At 42.7% G+C, this 17,548-nt stretch overlaps 1 protein-coding gene across 1 annotated transcript; it reads left to right on the top strand.

The window, feature by feature from the left end:
• Window positions 1-922: 922 nt before the first annotated feature.
• LOC140861999 (uncharacterized) lies at window positions 923-2,164 on the top strand. The gene has a single exon (XM_073265004.1). It carries the CDS (start codon window positions 923-925, stop codon window positions 2,162-2,164), a length of 1,242 nt encoding a protein of 413 aa, XP_073121105.1.
• The last annotated feature ends 15,384 nt before the right edge of the window (window positions 2,165-17,548 follow it).

Genomic DNA, 17,548 nt, shown 5'->3' with positions numbered 1-17,548 from the left:
ACTTAGATTGACACAATAGTACTTAGTACAACTTAGAACTTAGCCCAACCAAATAATTAAACAACTTAGGCTTGTTAACATATTTAGCTCTATTATTAAATTAAACCTTCAATAATTATCGTAAACCCAATAAGCTTAAAGCTTGGATCAATAACTAAATCAATTCATTCAAGCCCAAATAACACTTTATCTCAAATAAACAACTAAGCTCAATAAATAAATTGAATACAATAAACATTTTAGACTTAATAACTAAATTAAGCCCAATGAACATTAATACCCCGGGAAATTATTTTAACCCGGACCCGTTCATTATGGGTTTAAGAGGGGTGGTCCAATTTTGGAATTATTATTATATAAGGTCCAGCCCAGTTTTTTACCTGTTAGGGCGTGTCAAGACCTGGGCTGCTGTTAATGGGTTTACCCGAGCTGGGGCCCAATGGGCTGGACATACCTTCCTAGTTCAATTAGGGCACAAATGTCTTGGAGATAAGCTTGATCATTCCACAGATATGCATGAGATAGGGATAAACTCAAGGACGGTCCAATGAGTGAAGAGTTCTACTCCAGGACATGTTATAATTCGACTAGGTAACTTACTCTAATTTTCTTATAAATACAGGTACTGATATGGTCGTGTTCATTCACTCTCACTTTTACATTCACACACTCATATCTCTCAGTTTTCGCATTAATCATACCCTCTGCCTTCAAGACACTGACTTAGGCATCGGAGGGGTCACGCCGAAAACCCTTTCGGCGCCCCTTGACCTAGTTGTTGCCTGTGCAGTACTTGGTGATATCCAACCCGACCTGCTTCATTGAAGATTTGGAGGATCCATTCTACCAGACCGAACCCGAGGTAAAATTCCGACATCATCAATTGGCGCCGTCTATGGGAATTTGAAGAAAAATAGTTTTGATGGCTAATCAGAATGGAGATCGCCCAAATTTAGAGGAATTAGTAACTCAGGTTGTTCAGAGGGCTTTGGCGGAAAGGGGTGAGGCCAATCTCCTGCACCCCGATCATAATGCCCACCTCAAGGAGATCAAAAAGTTGAAGGAAGAGATGGAGCAGCTAAGGAAGAAGCAGGCCGGGTACCTAGCTACCACAACAAAAAACGTTCCTTTTACACAGGAGATATTGGACGCCGACCTCCCCAAACAATTCAAATTGCCTCACGTTGGAGAATATGATGGTAAAGGAGATCCTGAAGACCATTTAGCACGCTTCGAGAATGCAGCTCTGTTGCATAAATATTCTGATCAGATCAAGTGTAGGGCTTTCCTTACTACTCTCATAGGACTAGCCCAGCAATGGTTCAGTATGCTACGCTCTGGGGAGATCAAAGAATTCAAGGATTTTAGCAAATTCTTTTTGCATCACTTTGCTAGCAGCAAAAAACATCCTACCACTACTTTCAGCCTCTTTGCAATCAAGCAACGAGAACATGAAAATTTGAGAGCATATATCCGCAGGTTTAGTGCCTTGGCTCTCGAGGTACCCATGGCTACCCCAGACCTACTCATCAGTGCCTTCATTCAAGGACTGGTTATAAAAGATTTTCTCAAATCTTTAATAAAAAGGCCGCCGGAAACATACGAGGAATTACTCGCCCGAGCTGAGAAATATGTCAACATGGAAGAGATTCAGGTCTCGCGAGCAGCTATAAAGAGGGAACGGCCTAAAAGTCCTAAGAACAATAGGGTTCCGATCAACAATCCAGGGATGGGAAAACCATACCGACCCGCACTATTGGGTGAATTCACCTCTTTCACTCCTTTGCGCATGAGCAAAGTCCAAGCTCTTCAAATTTGTGACGATCGGAAACTCACACAAAGGCCTCCATGGACTGAGAAGGGACCTCGAAATAGGGAATCGGATAAGTATTGTCACTTTCATAATGAGTATGGACATACTATGGAGGACTGTCGTCAATTAGATCAAGAGATTGAAAGGATAATACAACAACATTATGAATTAAAAAATATATTGACCCGTCAAGAGGGATATCGCCCGAACAGGGACATGGAGGAAGGTCAAGACAAAGAGCCAGGACTGTTCCTCCCCACGAAGATTTCAATCGCCCAAATCAGGACCAGCCCAGGGATGACCGAGCTCATCAAAGACCGGCTCTGCCCACTTGAGGAATTATCAATATGATTTCGGGAGGCCCTACTGATGGAGATTCCAATCGAGTTAGGAAAACTAGCAGCAGAAAATTAATAAATATGGAGATTGACAAGCAGATTGTCCATACTGGCCCGACCCTCTCTTTCGGGCCGGAAGATTTGAAAGGAATTTCTAGCAACCATAATGATGCGCTGATAATAAGGGTCATGGTCGCAAATTATGACGTAGCCCAGATATTTGTAGATTCAGGCAGTTCTGTCAACGTTCTCTTCCAGGAAGCAATAAATCAAATGGACCTGGGACAGTACAAGATGGAGCCCTTCGTAATATCACTCTTTGGTTTAACAGGTCATGCAATTCGACCTATCTGGTTAGTGCACCTACCCCTAACTCTTGGAAAGAACAACGCCCGCAAGACCAGGATTGTGAGTTTCATTATAGTAGATGCTCCATCTGCCTATAATGCTATACTAGGCAGACCTGCCATGACCACTTTCATGGCTGTTGCATCAGCACTGCATCAGAAAATGAAATTCCTAGTGGGAAATGAGGTCGGTGAGGTGAAGGTGATCAAGTCATTGCTCGCAAGTGTTATGTGGAGGAGGTCAGAATAGAGCAAAAGGTGACCAGGACTGATAGTGTGGACAGACCTGGACTTTTTGGCATGAAAAAGGTCAACCTGATAGAGGACACATCTGTCACTACTTAAGAAGAAATTGAGAAAATCATGATCTCCCCTCCTTCGGGGACCGTAAAAATTGCTCGCACCCTTGAGGCACAGTTGAAGCAACCACTACTGGAATGCTTGAAATAAAATAAAGATGTCTTTGCATGGTCAGTTTCAGACCTGGTAGGGGTACTTCGGGAGGTTGCAGAGCATAAGCTCAATATAATAAGGAGTTGTCGCCCAATTATTCAAAAGAAACGTCACTTCGGTCCTGAAAAAGGTGCGGTAATAAAGGAGCAAGTGGACGAGTTACTCAAGGCTGGACACATTGAGGAAATATATTTCCCGACCTGGTTGTCCAATATAGTCCTGGTACCAAAATCCTCCGGTAAATGGCGAATGTGTGTAGATTTTCGAGATTTAAATAAAGCATTCCCTAAAGATTGCTACCCCCTACCTAGAATTGACCAGCTTGTGGATTCGACCGCGGGGCATGAATTACTCAGCTTTCTGGATGCTTACCAGGGATATCACCAAATTTCCTTAGCAAAAAAGGACAAAGACAAGGTGAGCTTTGTCACATCAACATGAACTTATTGCTATGTGGTCATGCCATTTGGACTCAAAAATTTCGGGGCAACATATCAAAGATTAATGGACAAATTATTCGAGCAGCAAATTGGAAAGAATATTGAAGTCTACGTTGATGATATCCTGGTCAAGACCCGAACTACGGACCAGTTCATTACCAACCTAACTCAAACTTTTCAGACTTTAAAACACTATCAGCTTAAGTTAAACCCCAACAAGTGTACTTTCGGAGTCCGAGCTGGAAAGTTTTTGGATTACATGGTTACAAGAAGGGGAATCGAAGCTAACCCCGAAAAGGTCCAAGCCATCATTACTATGAGCTCCCCCAAGAATATACAGGAAGTACAGAGATTAACGGAAAGAATTACAGCACTGACCCGGTTTATAAGCAGATCAGCAGAAAAAAAGCCTCCCTTTCTTTAAGGCACTAAGAAAGACAAAATTTTTTGAATGTGATGAGGAAAGTGAGAAAGCCTTTCAGGACTTGAAAACCTGCTTAAAGCAATTGCCTGTCCTGAATAAGCCTACTCAAGGGGAAGAGTTGTTCCTCTATCTGGCTGTTACTCCTCGAGCAACCAGTTCGGTCCTTGTCAAAAAATACGAAATGAATCATCAACCCGTATACTTTTTAAGTCATGCCTTGAAGGGACCCGAGCTCAATTACCTAACTCAGGAAAAGCTTTCTTTAGCTCTGGTCATCACAGCGAGAACATTAAAACCTTATTTTCTCTCGCACCCTATCACCGTACTCACCAATAGTGCTTTGGGAAAAATCGTAGATAATCCAGACGTATCAGGTATACTGGTCAGATGGATCACGGATTTGAGCGAGTACGATATCAAATATGAACCTCGAACAGCTATAAAATCTCAAGCCCTAGCTGATTTCTTGGCAGAGACAATTCAACTAGAAAAAGAAGAGCTATGGAAGATTTTTGTAGATGGGTCATCATGTCAGTCCGGGAGCGGAGCTGGAATTGTGATCATCTCACCTTGGGGTGAAGAAACTAATATTTCAATCAGATTGGACTTCAGAGCCTCAAACAATGAAGCAGAATATGAGGCATTATTACTTGGACTCAAAGCAGAACGAAAATTGGGTATCTCCCAAGCTATTCCATACTCTGATTCCCAATTAGCTATTCAACAGAGCAATGGAAAGTTTGAGATCAACATAGACAAGGCCAAGGAATGATTCACCGAGCTGAAATTGGAGCTCATCCCCCGATCTGGAACATCAAGGCCGACCATTTGGCCCACTTAGCCAGTGCATTAAGTGACCGGTCTGACCCCATCGTGGCAGGTCGGGAACTCGTATCTTAATTGGAAACTCTCGATGATATGCTAACCCAAGTACTAGAAGGGAATTGGAGATATGATATACACAAATATCTGACCACAAAAGAATTGCCAAGTGATAATAAGAAAGCTAAGGAAATAAAACGAAGAGCACTTCGTTTCGTCATGATAGGCCAAATTCTGTTCAAAAGATCTCTTTCTCAACCTTTGTTAAAGTGCTTGGGCCCCGACGAGGCAAATTATGTATTACGGAAAATTCATGAAGGGTCTTGCGGAAGTCATCTAGGCAGTCTTACCCTAGCTCGGAAAGCCTTTCTTGCTGGTTTCTTTTGGCCTACTATGCGGAAAGACTCCTCAGATCTGGTTCATTCGTGTTATAATTGTCAGAGACATGCTAACCTACAGTGGAGACCTGCAGAATACATGAAGACAGTGGTGGCTGCTTGCCCGTTTGATCAATGGGGGATGGATATTGTAGGGCCATTCCCTGTTAGCACGGGGCAAAGGAAATTCTTATTGGTCGCAGTCGATTATTTTTCCAAATGGTTGGAAGCCGAGCCCCTAGCTAAAATTACAAAAAATGAAGTGCTCAATTTTCTATGGAAAAATATAGTGTGCCGCTTCGGGATCCCTCGCAGGTTGGCATCAGACAATGGGAGACACTTCTGTGGATCCAAAGTTCGAGCATGGTGTCAAGAAATGAAGATCGAACAAGTTTTCACCTCTGTGGCATACCCGCAAGGGAATGGACAGGTCGAAGTTACCAACATAACGATAGTCCAAGCTCTTAAGACACGACTGGATGCAGCTAAGGGCAAATGGGCAGACGAACTCCCTTTTGTATTGTGGTTTTACCGAACTACAACTCGATCCGGTACGGGTGAAACTCCTTTCAGCATGGTGTATGGGACTGAAGCTGTTCTCCCCGTAGAAATTGGACAAGAAAGTTCTAGGATAATGGCTTATGGGGCAAACAATCAAGAACTGCGAGCAATGGATTTGGACTTACTTGAAGAGCACAGGTCCCGAGATGCAATTAGGCTCACAGCCTGTCGCAAACGAATGACCCAGGCCTACAACAAAAGAGTATATCCTAAGGTTTTTCAAGAGGAAGACCTGGTTATGCGAAAAATACAACACCCAGGGGAAAGAGGAAAGCTAGAGGCCAAGTACGAAGGCCCCTTCAAAGTGATAGGAAAATCTGGAATAAATGCATATTATTTGGAAGAAGCCAAAGGCAAGAAGGGTAAAAGGTCATGGAATGCTCAGCATTTGAAAAAATACTATCCCTAGTAGCTTGGCTCAGGCCTCTTCATGTTATCCAAAGTGCACTAAGTTGGTCCTTAACCAGCTGGTCTTTTTGCATTATTTATTTCTGTTCTGCAATAGTCAGTCCTGTTTTGTTTGTTTTAGGGTCAGTCCTGTTTAGCGTCAATTTTATTTTAATGTCGTGTTAAGAGTCAATCCTGTTTTATGGAACCTACTGAAATTTTTTACCTTTTGGAAACATTATTTAACAAAGCCCAGGCAGTTCTGGCACTCAAGGACCACATCAGTGGAACTCAAAAGCCCTGGTAGGTCTGACACACAAAATTCCACTTCAGTGGCCCACATCAGTGGAATTCAAAAGCCTAGACAGGTTTGGCACTCAAGGACCACATTAGTGGAACTCAAAGCTCAGGCAGGTCTGGCACACAAAGTCCACCTTAGTGGCCCACATCAGTGGAACTCAAATCCCAGGCAGGTCTGTCACTCAAGGACCACATTAGTGGAACTCAAAGCCCAAGCAGGTCTGGCACTCAAGGACCACATCAGTGGAACTCAAAAGCTCAGGCAGGTCTGGCACACAAAAGTCCACTTCAGTGGCCCACATCAGTGTAACTCAAAGCCCAGACAGGTCTGGCATTCAAGGACCACATCAGTGGAACTCAAAATCCCAGGCAGGTCTGGCACACAAAAGTCCACTTTAGTGGCCCACGTCAGTGGAACTCAAAATCCCAGGCAGGTCTGGCACTCAAGGACCACATTAGTGAAACTCAAAACCAAGGCAGGTCTGACATTCAAAGTCCACTTCAGTGGAATTCAAAGCCCAGACAGGTCTGAAACTCAAAGTCCACATCAGTGGAATTCAAAGCCCAGGCAGGTCTTGTAACACCAAGAACTTTTAAAATTTGAATATCATGCATAAAATTATTTTCAGTATTTATATTTTTAATTTCTTGAAGTTAATTGTTTAAGTTTCAGTTAAAGTAGTATTGCTTGACTTATTTGAATTAAATGTCTTGAATTGTTTAGTTAGTGAGTTTCTATCCCGGCAGGCGACGATGGTGGGCTTCGGTGGTATATTTTCAAGACTTTCGATTTTAAGATTTTAAGTTAGAGGAAAAAGGGGTTTTTGGCCAAAAATGTAAATTTTGAATTTTTAGGGGTCAAAAAGCAATTTTATCATTCTCTCGGATTATTTCCTAAAATTTTCATAAAATAGGATTTTATTAAATCCGGGCTAGTGTAATTTCAATTAAAATGTTGAGAGTTAAAATTTTAAACTTAGAAGTTTTAAAGGTGCAAAAGTTTTGAGATAAAGGCTTGTAATAGTACAAGTAGCACTTTTACAAGTACAATAGCAATTTTAAAACACTACACACAATACACTCTCCTTTTATTTTCCCTCTAAAATGCACACTACAACCTAAAACTAAACCCTAGCCCATTTCTAACCTAGGTAGCCGCCCCCTTCCCCTTCCTCCTTGAAGAACCGTTCGGCCTCCCCTCCTCCACCTCCAGCCGCCGCCCAGCCGCTGTCCGCCGCCTCCAGCTGCCGGAGAAGCTTCCCAATAAGCTTAGCTTGGTGTTAGCTTGAAGTTTCAGCTCTCCTTTCCTTTTTATTTTCGAATTTTTGGGTAGTCAAGGTTGAAGGCAAGTATAGACTTTTCTTGGGCTCTCATTCAAGCTATTTATGCTCTTGTTCTTATTCCCTTAAATATTTTCGAAATGCTTGTTAATGTATGCATATAGGGTTCGAAATTTTGACAATTTTCAGTAGGGTTCTTGGGGGATTTTCGAAATTTGGAAGTGCTATATGTTTTAAGGAGTTGCATTTTGAATTATGATGGAAAGAATGGAGTGTTTTGATTGCATATATGATTCTCTAAATTTTCAGAAGTATGCCCTATATATATTTCGAAATTTTCATGATATTAGGGCTGTTTTGAATGTATGATTAATGCATTATGTTGTTTGGCAATTGGTTATATTGATTGAACAAGGATCAAGACACGTTTGGTGCTTGATCTTGATGATTTCGAAATTGTGGAGCGGGAGTGTGGTTGAGTGTTGCCCTAGTGCTTGGGATAAGTCCTAAGAGATGTTATTTGAGGTGTATTGTTTTTTGGTATGGAGAAGAGTTGAGGAAAGAGGGTTATGGGGTTGAATTTTTGAGTTAGAGGTAAGTTGGGTATTGTTGAGTGTGCAGGGCAGTACTGTTCACGGGGCAGGGCAGGTCTTGGCTGAGGTCTGGGCAGTGTTAGGGCTGTACCATAGTAAAGTTCATGATGTTGTGGTCGTGTCGGTATAAAATGGGCTTATTTCGGATAAGTTTGGACCAAGTTATGAGTCTTTTAAGTTGGAGGTGTAGGTGCAGATTTTTCTTTGTAAAAAGGGGCTGTCCAATTTTCTTGCCTTGTCAATTAGCTCATTTGATCATTTGATGTTACCACCTATTCCTAAGGGTAATTTGAAGTGTTTGTTAAGTGTCGGTTTAAGCGGGATGGGTTTTGGTTAAGGCATGACAAAGTTTAGGGTCTTACGGTTCTCTTGCTCGGGCTACGTCAAGTTTGAGGGAAATTGTTGAGTGATTTGTTTCTTTTGACTTAGGGGCAGCCACTCATCCACCTTACACCCACATTTTTGAGTTGAGTCTCATGTCTTAAAGGTAGCCTATTCGTGTGCATATGACATGTTCTTGAGTTTCATAAAGTGAAAGGAAGCTTTCTTGTTTTGCATGCTATAAAGAGGTGTGAGTCGAGTCTTAATGAATGAATAAAAAAAAAGGAAGTAAATGTTTTTGAATGAAGTGATTTGTTTGTGACAAAGAGGGGTGTTGCTAGGCCGGGGGATGCCTCGGTCTACTCACCAAGAGGTTATAGAGGTTAGGTTGGGAGCAAGAGACATCTTGTTTATCCTTGCCACAGAGGGGCAATGTGGGAGCGGGAGTTATCTCGATCTCCTTGCCACAGAGGGGTTAAGTTCGTCGGGAGAAATGTCGTCGTCTTGCCGGCATAGTGCACTGCAGCCATGATCATGATCGAAACAGAGGGTCACAAATCAAGGAACTGATTTCTAGAGGAAAAAGTAAAAGAAAAGAAAAGTTAAAGTTTCAAAGTTTCAGTTGACTCGTCTTACGTTTATGTCAGTCAATCAGTTATGCATGAGGTTAAGTTTAATGTTATGAAAGTTTATGTTATGAAAGTTGAAAGTCTATCATAGCGTGAGTTCATCATTGCATGCTATATTACTCTTGTATTTTCATGCATATTTACAGTTAAAGTTTAAAGTATACTATGTATCATAGTTTGAAGTATCGCATCACGTATTTTAAACCCTTGTTATTACACTGTTTATACTTGTTGAGTCTTTAGACTCACTATGCTTGAATGTTTTCAGGTGAGGAGACTGTTGTTGAGATGGAGGGGCATGATCTACTGGGATGAGGCCATCGGTGGTGCAAGGCCCAGTGACCGTTGCATCTTTATGTTTACGTTTTTTCCGCACATTACTCTGTTATGTAATAATGAAGAGTTATTTGAGTACTTTCAGTATTTATAGCCAGGATGTGCATTCCCTGTGCTACAGTTGATGAATTTGTAGTATGTCTACACTTATGCATGTTTATGATTATTGCGAACTTTTAAATGCCTTAGTTTACTTTATGCTGTAACCGGGAGGTGGTTACTAGGATTGCATGTTTATGATTAGCGCACTTGAGTTTTTATGTCAGTATTTCTTTCCTTATTTGAATTGCTGACTGAGTCTTGTTGGCTTGTTTGTTTTACAAATAGGTCATGGCAAAATTTTTAAAAATCCGTAATTTTCCTTTATTTTAATTATAGTCTAGTAGTCAGGGTCCTTACAGTTGGTATAAGAGCACGGTCTTGGTTTGGGCTGAGCCTACTGCCGGTTGCTGAAACTCAGGGGATCTCGCCTCAAAGTCTGTAAGATTTAAGTTTAATGTCTCTATCTGTTTAAGTTTTGATGTATTAGTTTCTTGAGTTATTGAGAAATTTAAATTTGAAGTAAAAATATTTTATAAGGCATGAAATTTGAATGTTGGATTTTCTCAATGCCTCCACGGCCGCCGCCTTCACCGCCGCCGCAGGTGGATGTAGGAGGACAGGTTCTAGCGGGATTGGCCCGCATTCTCGAGCGTCATGTGGATGCTCCTAGAGCTGGAGTGGGGACTGTTTATGAGCAATTCCGGAAGATGAATCCGAAGGACTTCGCTGGCACCACTGATCCGTTGATAGCGGAGGGTTGGATCCGTTCTCTGGAGGTGATCTTTCGCTATATGCAGCTGGGAGATCCAGATAGAGTGAGGTGTGCTGTGTTTCTCCTCCAGGATGATGCCGCCCTCTGGTGGGAGGGAATGGAGAAGATTGTGGACCCAGCTACTCTACCTTGGACTGAGTTCAAGAAGCTGTTCTTTGAGAAGTATTTTACTGCTGATGTGAGAGCCCGTTTGAAGATGGAGTTTATGAGCTTGAGACAGGGAGATTTGTCGGTGGCACAGTTTGTGGTGAAGTTCGAGAGGGGCTGCCATTTCGTGCCTTTGATTGGAGATGACGAGAAGGAGAAGCTAGAGCACTTTCTTGTGGGGCTTCGACCCGCTATCCGTAGGGATGTACTTATGGCGGAGCCAACTGATTATGCTTCAGCGCTGAGGCGTGCCTTGAGGTCCGAGCAAACACTGAGAGATATTAGCGCGGAGGCGCATGGCAAGAGGCCCTTCCCTCATCAGGGCCACTCTCAGCAGCAGCAGCACGGCAAGAAGCCGTATCATGGACCACCGAGACAGCAGGGATAACAGGCACCACAGGGGCGTCAGGCCCAGAAACAGGCTCCTCCCAGGGCTGGGGAGAAGCCTATTTGCCAGGTTTGCCACCGCTCGCACTTTGGGAGATGTTTGAAGGATGCTGGAGTTTGCTTCAAGTGCAAGAAGCCAGGCCATATCTCTACCCATTGTCCAGAGCTGAGGAGGCCCGTGCAGGGCAGAGTGTTCGTGATGGAGGCCGAGTAGGCCGACCAAGACACTACTCTTCTCACAGGTAATATCTTAACTTTTGGGTTAGAGCAGTTAAAGATTTGTTGATGCATGTGACTCTAAGTCTTTTCTTGTTTGAGGTTTTACTCTAGTAACTTGTTGCAGGTCTTAGGACCTTTGACTGTTTAGCATGAATAGTATCTTGTTTGGGAATTGTTGAATTAGAATGAGCCTAAGTAGAACTCGTGGTTTTAACTTCAACCTTTTTGTCGTTGTAACTACTGCTATGCAGGTAGGATTGTTGTGGCAGGCGTAGCCACGAGGGCCTTATTAGACTCAGGGGCTACCCATTCCTTTATATCGGAGTCTTTTGCCCTTGAGAGGGGCATTCAGAGCGAGGAATTGGAGGTTGGATTCTCAGTTACTATCCCCTCAGGGGAAGAGCTATCCACTAGGAGCTTGGTGAGAGATCTTGTATTGCTTTTGCAGGGTCAGTCAGTGGTAGCAGACCTCATAGTGCTACCTTTGCCAGAGTTTGATTTGATTCTTGGGATGGATTGGATGACGAAGAATGCGGTGATGATAGACTTCCAGCAGAGATCAGTGCTAGTCAGGCCTGAGGGCGAGGAACCGTTTTGGTTCGAGGCTGCTAAGAGCTTGAGGAAGACTCGAGTCATTTCTACCATGCAAGCTCAGAGGCTTGTACTTAGTGGGTGCGAGTCATTTCTAGCCAGTTTATCTTTGACAGAGCTGCCAGAGTGACCAGTTATTTCTGATGTGGCTGTCGTCAGGGAGTTTGAGGATGTGTTCCCTAGCGATGTTGTGGGAATTCCGCCCGATAGAGAAGTGGAGTTCTCTATAGATTTGATTCTCGGTACTGTGCCTATCTCCAAGGCACCGTACAGATTGGCTCCTACCGAAATGAAGGAGTTAAAAGAGCAGATTCAAGAGTTGCTTGACAAGGGATTCATACGCCCTAGTTTCTCCCCATGGGGCGCACCAGTTCTCTTCGTTAAGAAGAAGGACGGTAGTCTAAGATTGTGCATAGACTACCGAGGTTTGAACGGAGTGACTGTGAAGAACAAGTACCCATTACCTAGGATCGAGGACCTCTTCGATCAATTGCAAGGTGCATCCATCTTTTCGAAGATTGATCTTCGTTCAGGTTATCACCAGTTGAAGGTGAAGGAGTCAGATGTGTCGAAGACAGCTTTTAGGACTCGTTACGGTCATTACGAGTTCCTTGTGATGCCGTTTGGGATGATGAACGCGCCCGCGATTTTCATGGATCTTATGAACCGCGTGTTTCAGCCTTACTTGGACCGCTTTGTCATTGTTTTCATCGATGACATCCTCATTTATTCGAAAGATAGAGTGGAGCATGAACAGCATTTGAGGACCGTCCTTGAGGTGCTTCGAGAGCACAAGTTGTTGGCCAAGTTAGAGGAAAAAGGGGTCAAAAAGCAATTTTATCATTCTCTCGGATTATTTCCTAAAATTTTCATAAAATAGGATTTTATTAAATCCGGGCTAGTGTAATTTCAATTAAAATGTTGAGAGTTGAAATTTTAAACTTAGAAGTTTTAAAGGTGCAAAAGTTTTGAGATAAAGGCTTGTAATAGTACAAGTAGCACTTTTACAAGTACAATAGCAACTTTAAAACACTACACACAATACACTCTCCTTTTATTTTCCCTCTAAAATGCACACTACAACCTAAAACTAAACCCTAGCCCATTTCTAACCTAGGTAGCCGCCCCCTTCCCCTTCCTCCTTGAAGAACCGTTCGGCCTCCCCTCCTCCACCTCCAGCCGCCGCCCAGCCGCCGTCCGCCGCCTCCAGCTGCCGGAGAAGCTTCCCAAGAAGCTTAGCTTGGTGTTAGCTTGAAGTTTTAGCTCTCCTTTCCTTTTTATTTTCGAATTTTTGGGTAGTCAAGGTTGAAGGCAAGTGTAGACTTTTCTTGGGCTCTCATTCAAGCTATTTATTCTCTTGTTCTTATTCCCTTAAATATTTTAGAAATGCTTGTTAATGTATGCATATAGGGTTCGAAATTTTGACAATTTTCTGTAGGGTTCTTGGGGGATTTTCAAAATTTGGAAGTGCTATATGTTTTAAGGAGTTGCATTTTGAATTATGATGGAAAGAATGGAGTGTTTTGATTGCATATATGATTCTCGAAATTTTCAGAAGTATGCCTGTAGTAACCCAGATACCATTTTAAGATAATAATATGTTAAAAATGATTAAGGGTTGGTATTTAACCAATTTCGGAGTGTTATTGGACTTCAGAAGTAAAATTTGGGCTTTTTAATTTTGGCCCGGATAGTAAGCTCCGATCCCGGATAGTAAGCTCCGATCCCGGATAGTAAGTTCCGATCCTGGCGTGGCAGACATGCACGCAATGAGCTGGATCGGAAGCTCCGATCTCGAAATCGGAAGTTCCGATCCTGGCCGAGAAATTTGCCTATAAATAGGGCTTCTCAGATTCATTTCTGAATTACGAATTCCCGAGTTTTTTTATTCAGTTATATAGTGTGAGATATACACTTGAGGGCCCTATCGGTTATAATGAAGGTTCTGGAATAACCAAGGTGTGGTTATAGTCATCCGGGACTAGCGACTTCAAAGGGCTAACTACGGACGAAGGTATGGTTCGGGAATCTATTTAAGTTTTGGGAGTACTTATTAGCTTAGTTAAGGCTTATAGAATTTATGCAGTGATACGGTGAACTTTTGAATATAGGCTTGGAACCTAGGATCCTATTATACTTGAACTAGCCTAGAGGTACGTACACATTGACTGAGATTGCCAGCGAGTATACATGTTTATATGTTGCATTTATTTGGCATTATTATATGGCATGATGTATGATTTACCATTTTCTATACTCATATGTCATGTGCATATACACGTTGAGCCTATTCTTTGTTATATCTGATTATAGAGCCGCTCAGCTCTATACTCGATAGTCTGTCACTGAGGGTACCGCGACGGAGGTATGTCTGTCTACTCTGGTGTACTAGACGAGTGTGGTTGCACCCAGAGGTTGATCCGTGCGGTGGCAGCACTCATATGGCGCCGGTTCTGAGCATGATTTTTCAGATGATCTTTTACCAGTCATCATGCAGCATGCATTATATACATATGTTTACTCATGTCTATGTACTGGGCGTAGCACTCACGTCCTAGTTGTTATCTTGGACACCCTATTCCATGGGGCAGGTCGCAGGATGGACGGAGCTGGTAGTTCAAGGCAGGACTAGGGAGCAGGAGCCTTGAGGATTTTATTATACAGCAGGATTCGATATAGCTGTATAATGTTTACTGTTTCGATTTGGTTGTATCACTACAGATTTAAGTCTGGATTGTATTACTAAGCTGATATGTAAATTATGGATTATGTTTCCGCACGTTTTTACTCTGTTAAGTATTTTGCTGTATTAAGTTTAATGCATGCTATTAGTTGCCAGTTAGTAGGTGATTCCATGCAGGGTCACTACATTTTTGGTATCAGAGCATGCATAGATTTTGGGATTAGTACTTAGGATTTAGTTTAGTCTTGAGTAATTCTTGCGCATTTGGGATTTTAATGTGCAATTCTTTTCAGGATATGGCTGACGAGAGTCACGGTAGTGTTGGCCAGGGAAGTGGTCATCATCATCGTCGCCATCATCATCAGGATGATCAACATCGTCCTCATGAGGGTCGACGTCGCTATACTATTAATAAGTTCATGCAGGTAGGACCGAAACCCTTAGTGGGAGGCGAGAATCCTGAACAAGCTAGAAGCTGGATGTCTAAACTTGAGAGCACGTTCCGAGCTTTCGAGTGTACTGAGGAGCAGAAATTGGAAGTTCTAGAATTCGTTCTAGAGGATAGAGCACGTTTTTGGTGGGATGCCAAGGTTGCTCAGGCACGTACTGAGAGATGACAGGTAACTTCTTGTTATGTGGTATTCCTGCACTTGTATTAATTGATACTGGAGCATCGCATTCCTTTATTTCTAGTCGCTTCGTTAAGAGACATAGATTACCTTACGTATCATTAGATATGGATTTAGTTGTATCTACTCCGTTGGAGCAGGAGGTAGTAACTAAGCGTCTAGTGATGGGTTGCCTTCTGGAATTTGAGGGTAATGTGTTATCGGCTAATTTGATGATATTAGCGATGACGGATTTTGATTGTATTTTGGGAATAGATATGCTGACTTTGTATCACGCTACTGTGGATTGTTATCACCGTCTGGTACAGTTTCATTCCGTTGAGGGTGATAGCTGGTATTTTTATGGTGAGGGTGCGCGACCTCCGATGCCACTTGTTTCGGCTCTGAAGGCATGTCATGTCTTGGAGTCAGGTGGGGAGGGCTACCTCATCTATGCAGTTGATATGTCCACGAGTAGTACGGGTATTGATCAGTTACCGGTTGTCAGCGAGTTTCCTGACGTATTCCCTGATGAGATTCCTGGTTTTCCTACGGTGCGAGAGGTTGAATTTGGTATTGATCTAGTACCAGGAACTACGCCTATATCCCGAGCACCTTATCGTCTGGCACCGTCAGAGATGAGGGAATTGAAACAGCAGTTGCAAGATCTGCTTGATAAGGGATATATTCGTCCGAGTGTTTCTCCGTGGGGAGCACCTGTTTTGTTTGTCAAGAAAAAGGATGGATCGATGCGATTATGTATTGATTACAGGCATTTGAATCGTGTCACCATCAAGAATAAGTATCCTTTGCCATGGATTGATGATCTGTTCGATCAACTATAGGGTACTTCTGTTTATTCGAAGATAGATCTGAGATCTGGATACCATCAGATGCGGGTACGAGACTCAGATATATCTACGACTGCTTTCAGGACCAGATACGGACATTATGAGTTTCTGGTGATGCCATTCGGATTGACGAATGCACCGGCAGTCTTTATGAATCTGATGAATCAGGTATTTCGAGATTATCTGGATAGATTTGTCATCGTCTTCATAGATGATATTCTTGTTTATTCTCATGACAAGGATAAGCATGCACAAAATTTGAAGATTGTTCTACAGACGTTACGAGATAAGAAGCTATATGCGAAATTGAGCAAGTGTGAATTCTGGCTTGATCGGGTAGTATTTCTCGGTCATGTGATTTCTAATGAAGGGATATCTGTTGATCCTAGTAAGATAGAGGCAGTGCTGAACTGGTCTCGACCGACGACGGTTGCTGAGATTTGTAGTTTCTTGGGTCTAGCTGGATATTACCGTCGGTTCATCGAGAATTTTGCACAGTTGGCAAGGCCTTTGACTCAGCTTACACGGAAAGATGTTGCCTTCATTTGGTCCTCGTATTATGAGGAGTCATTTCACGAGCTGCGTAGACGTCTTACTACTGCACCTGTGTTAGCTCTACCTTCTGGATCAGGAGGTTATGTTGTCTATACTGATGCCTCTGGTCAGGGGTTAGGATGTGTTTTGACACAGCATGGACATGTTATTGCCTATGCTTCTCGACAGTTGAAGTCGCATGAGAGTAACTATCCAGTGCATGATCTCGAGTTAGCCGCCATTGTATTTGCGCTCAAGATTTGGAGACATTATCTTTATGGCGAGAAATTTGAGATATTTATGGATCACAAGAGTTTGAAGTATTTATTCACTCAGGCAGATTTGAATATGCAACAAAGACGCTGGATGGATCTCCTGAAGAATTATGATTGTGAAATCAAATATCATCCAGGTTCTGCTAATCTTACTGCTGATGCCTTGAGTCGGCAGGTGAGACTGTCTGCACTTCAAACTAATGAAATATCTCATATGATTCAAGAGTGCTGTTCATTGAGTTTTACGCTCAAGCACAAGAAAGGGAGGAATGGGATTCGTTTGTATACTATTCTATCTGAGCCAGCATTGTATTCTCGGATCAGAGATGCTCAGATATCTGATGTTAAGACTCAGCGATTGACACGTCTAGCCAATGGAATTAATACATCTGGATTCCATTTTCAGACAGATGGTTTATTGTGCCTATCCAATAGAGTGGTTGTACCTAATGTTGCGGAGCTCAGGAATGATATTCTATCTCAAGCTCACAGGAGTCAATTATCATTTCATCCTGGAAGTATGAAAATGTATAAGGACTTGCGAACTAGATTCTGGTGGAAGGGGATGAAGCGAAGTGTGTATCAATTTGTTTCGAGATGTTTGGTTTGTCAACAGGTCAAGGCTGAACATCGACGACCAGGTGGATTACTGCAGAATCTTGAGATTCTCGAATGGAAGTGGGAGCACGTGACTATGGATTTTGTTACCCACTTGCCTATGACTTCACGTCAGTGTGATGCTATCTGGGTTGTCGTTGACCGTTTGACAAAATCAGCACATTTCATTCCTTATAACCGGGAGTATTCTTATGATCACATGACACGCTTATATATCCAGGAGATTGTGCGATTACATGGGATTCCAGTGAGTATTGTTAGTGATAGAGATCCGCAATTTACTTCACGTTTTTGGGGTAGTTTTCAGCAAGCGTTGGGTACCACTCTGAGTTTGAGCACTGCGTATCATCCGGAGACTGATGGGCAGTCAGAGCGCACTATTCGTACGCTGGAGGATATG

Source organism: Henckelia pumila, chromosome 4 (genome assembly GCF_033568475.1).
Source record: "Henckelia pumila isolate YLH828 chromosome 4, ASM3356847v2, whole genome shotgun sequence".
In the NCBI taxonomy this organism is placed as follows: Eukaryota; Viridiplantae; Streptophyta; class Magnoliopsida; order Lamiales; family Gesneriaceae; genus Henckelia; species Henckelia pumila.
This window is presented reverse-complemented; position numbering and strand designations above follow the sequence as displayed.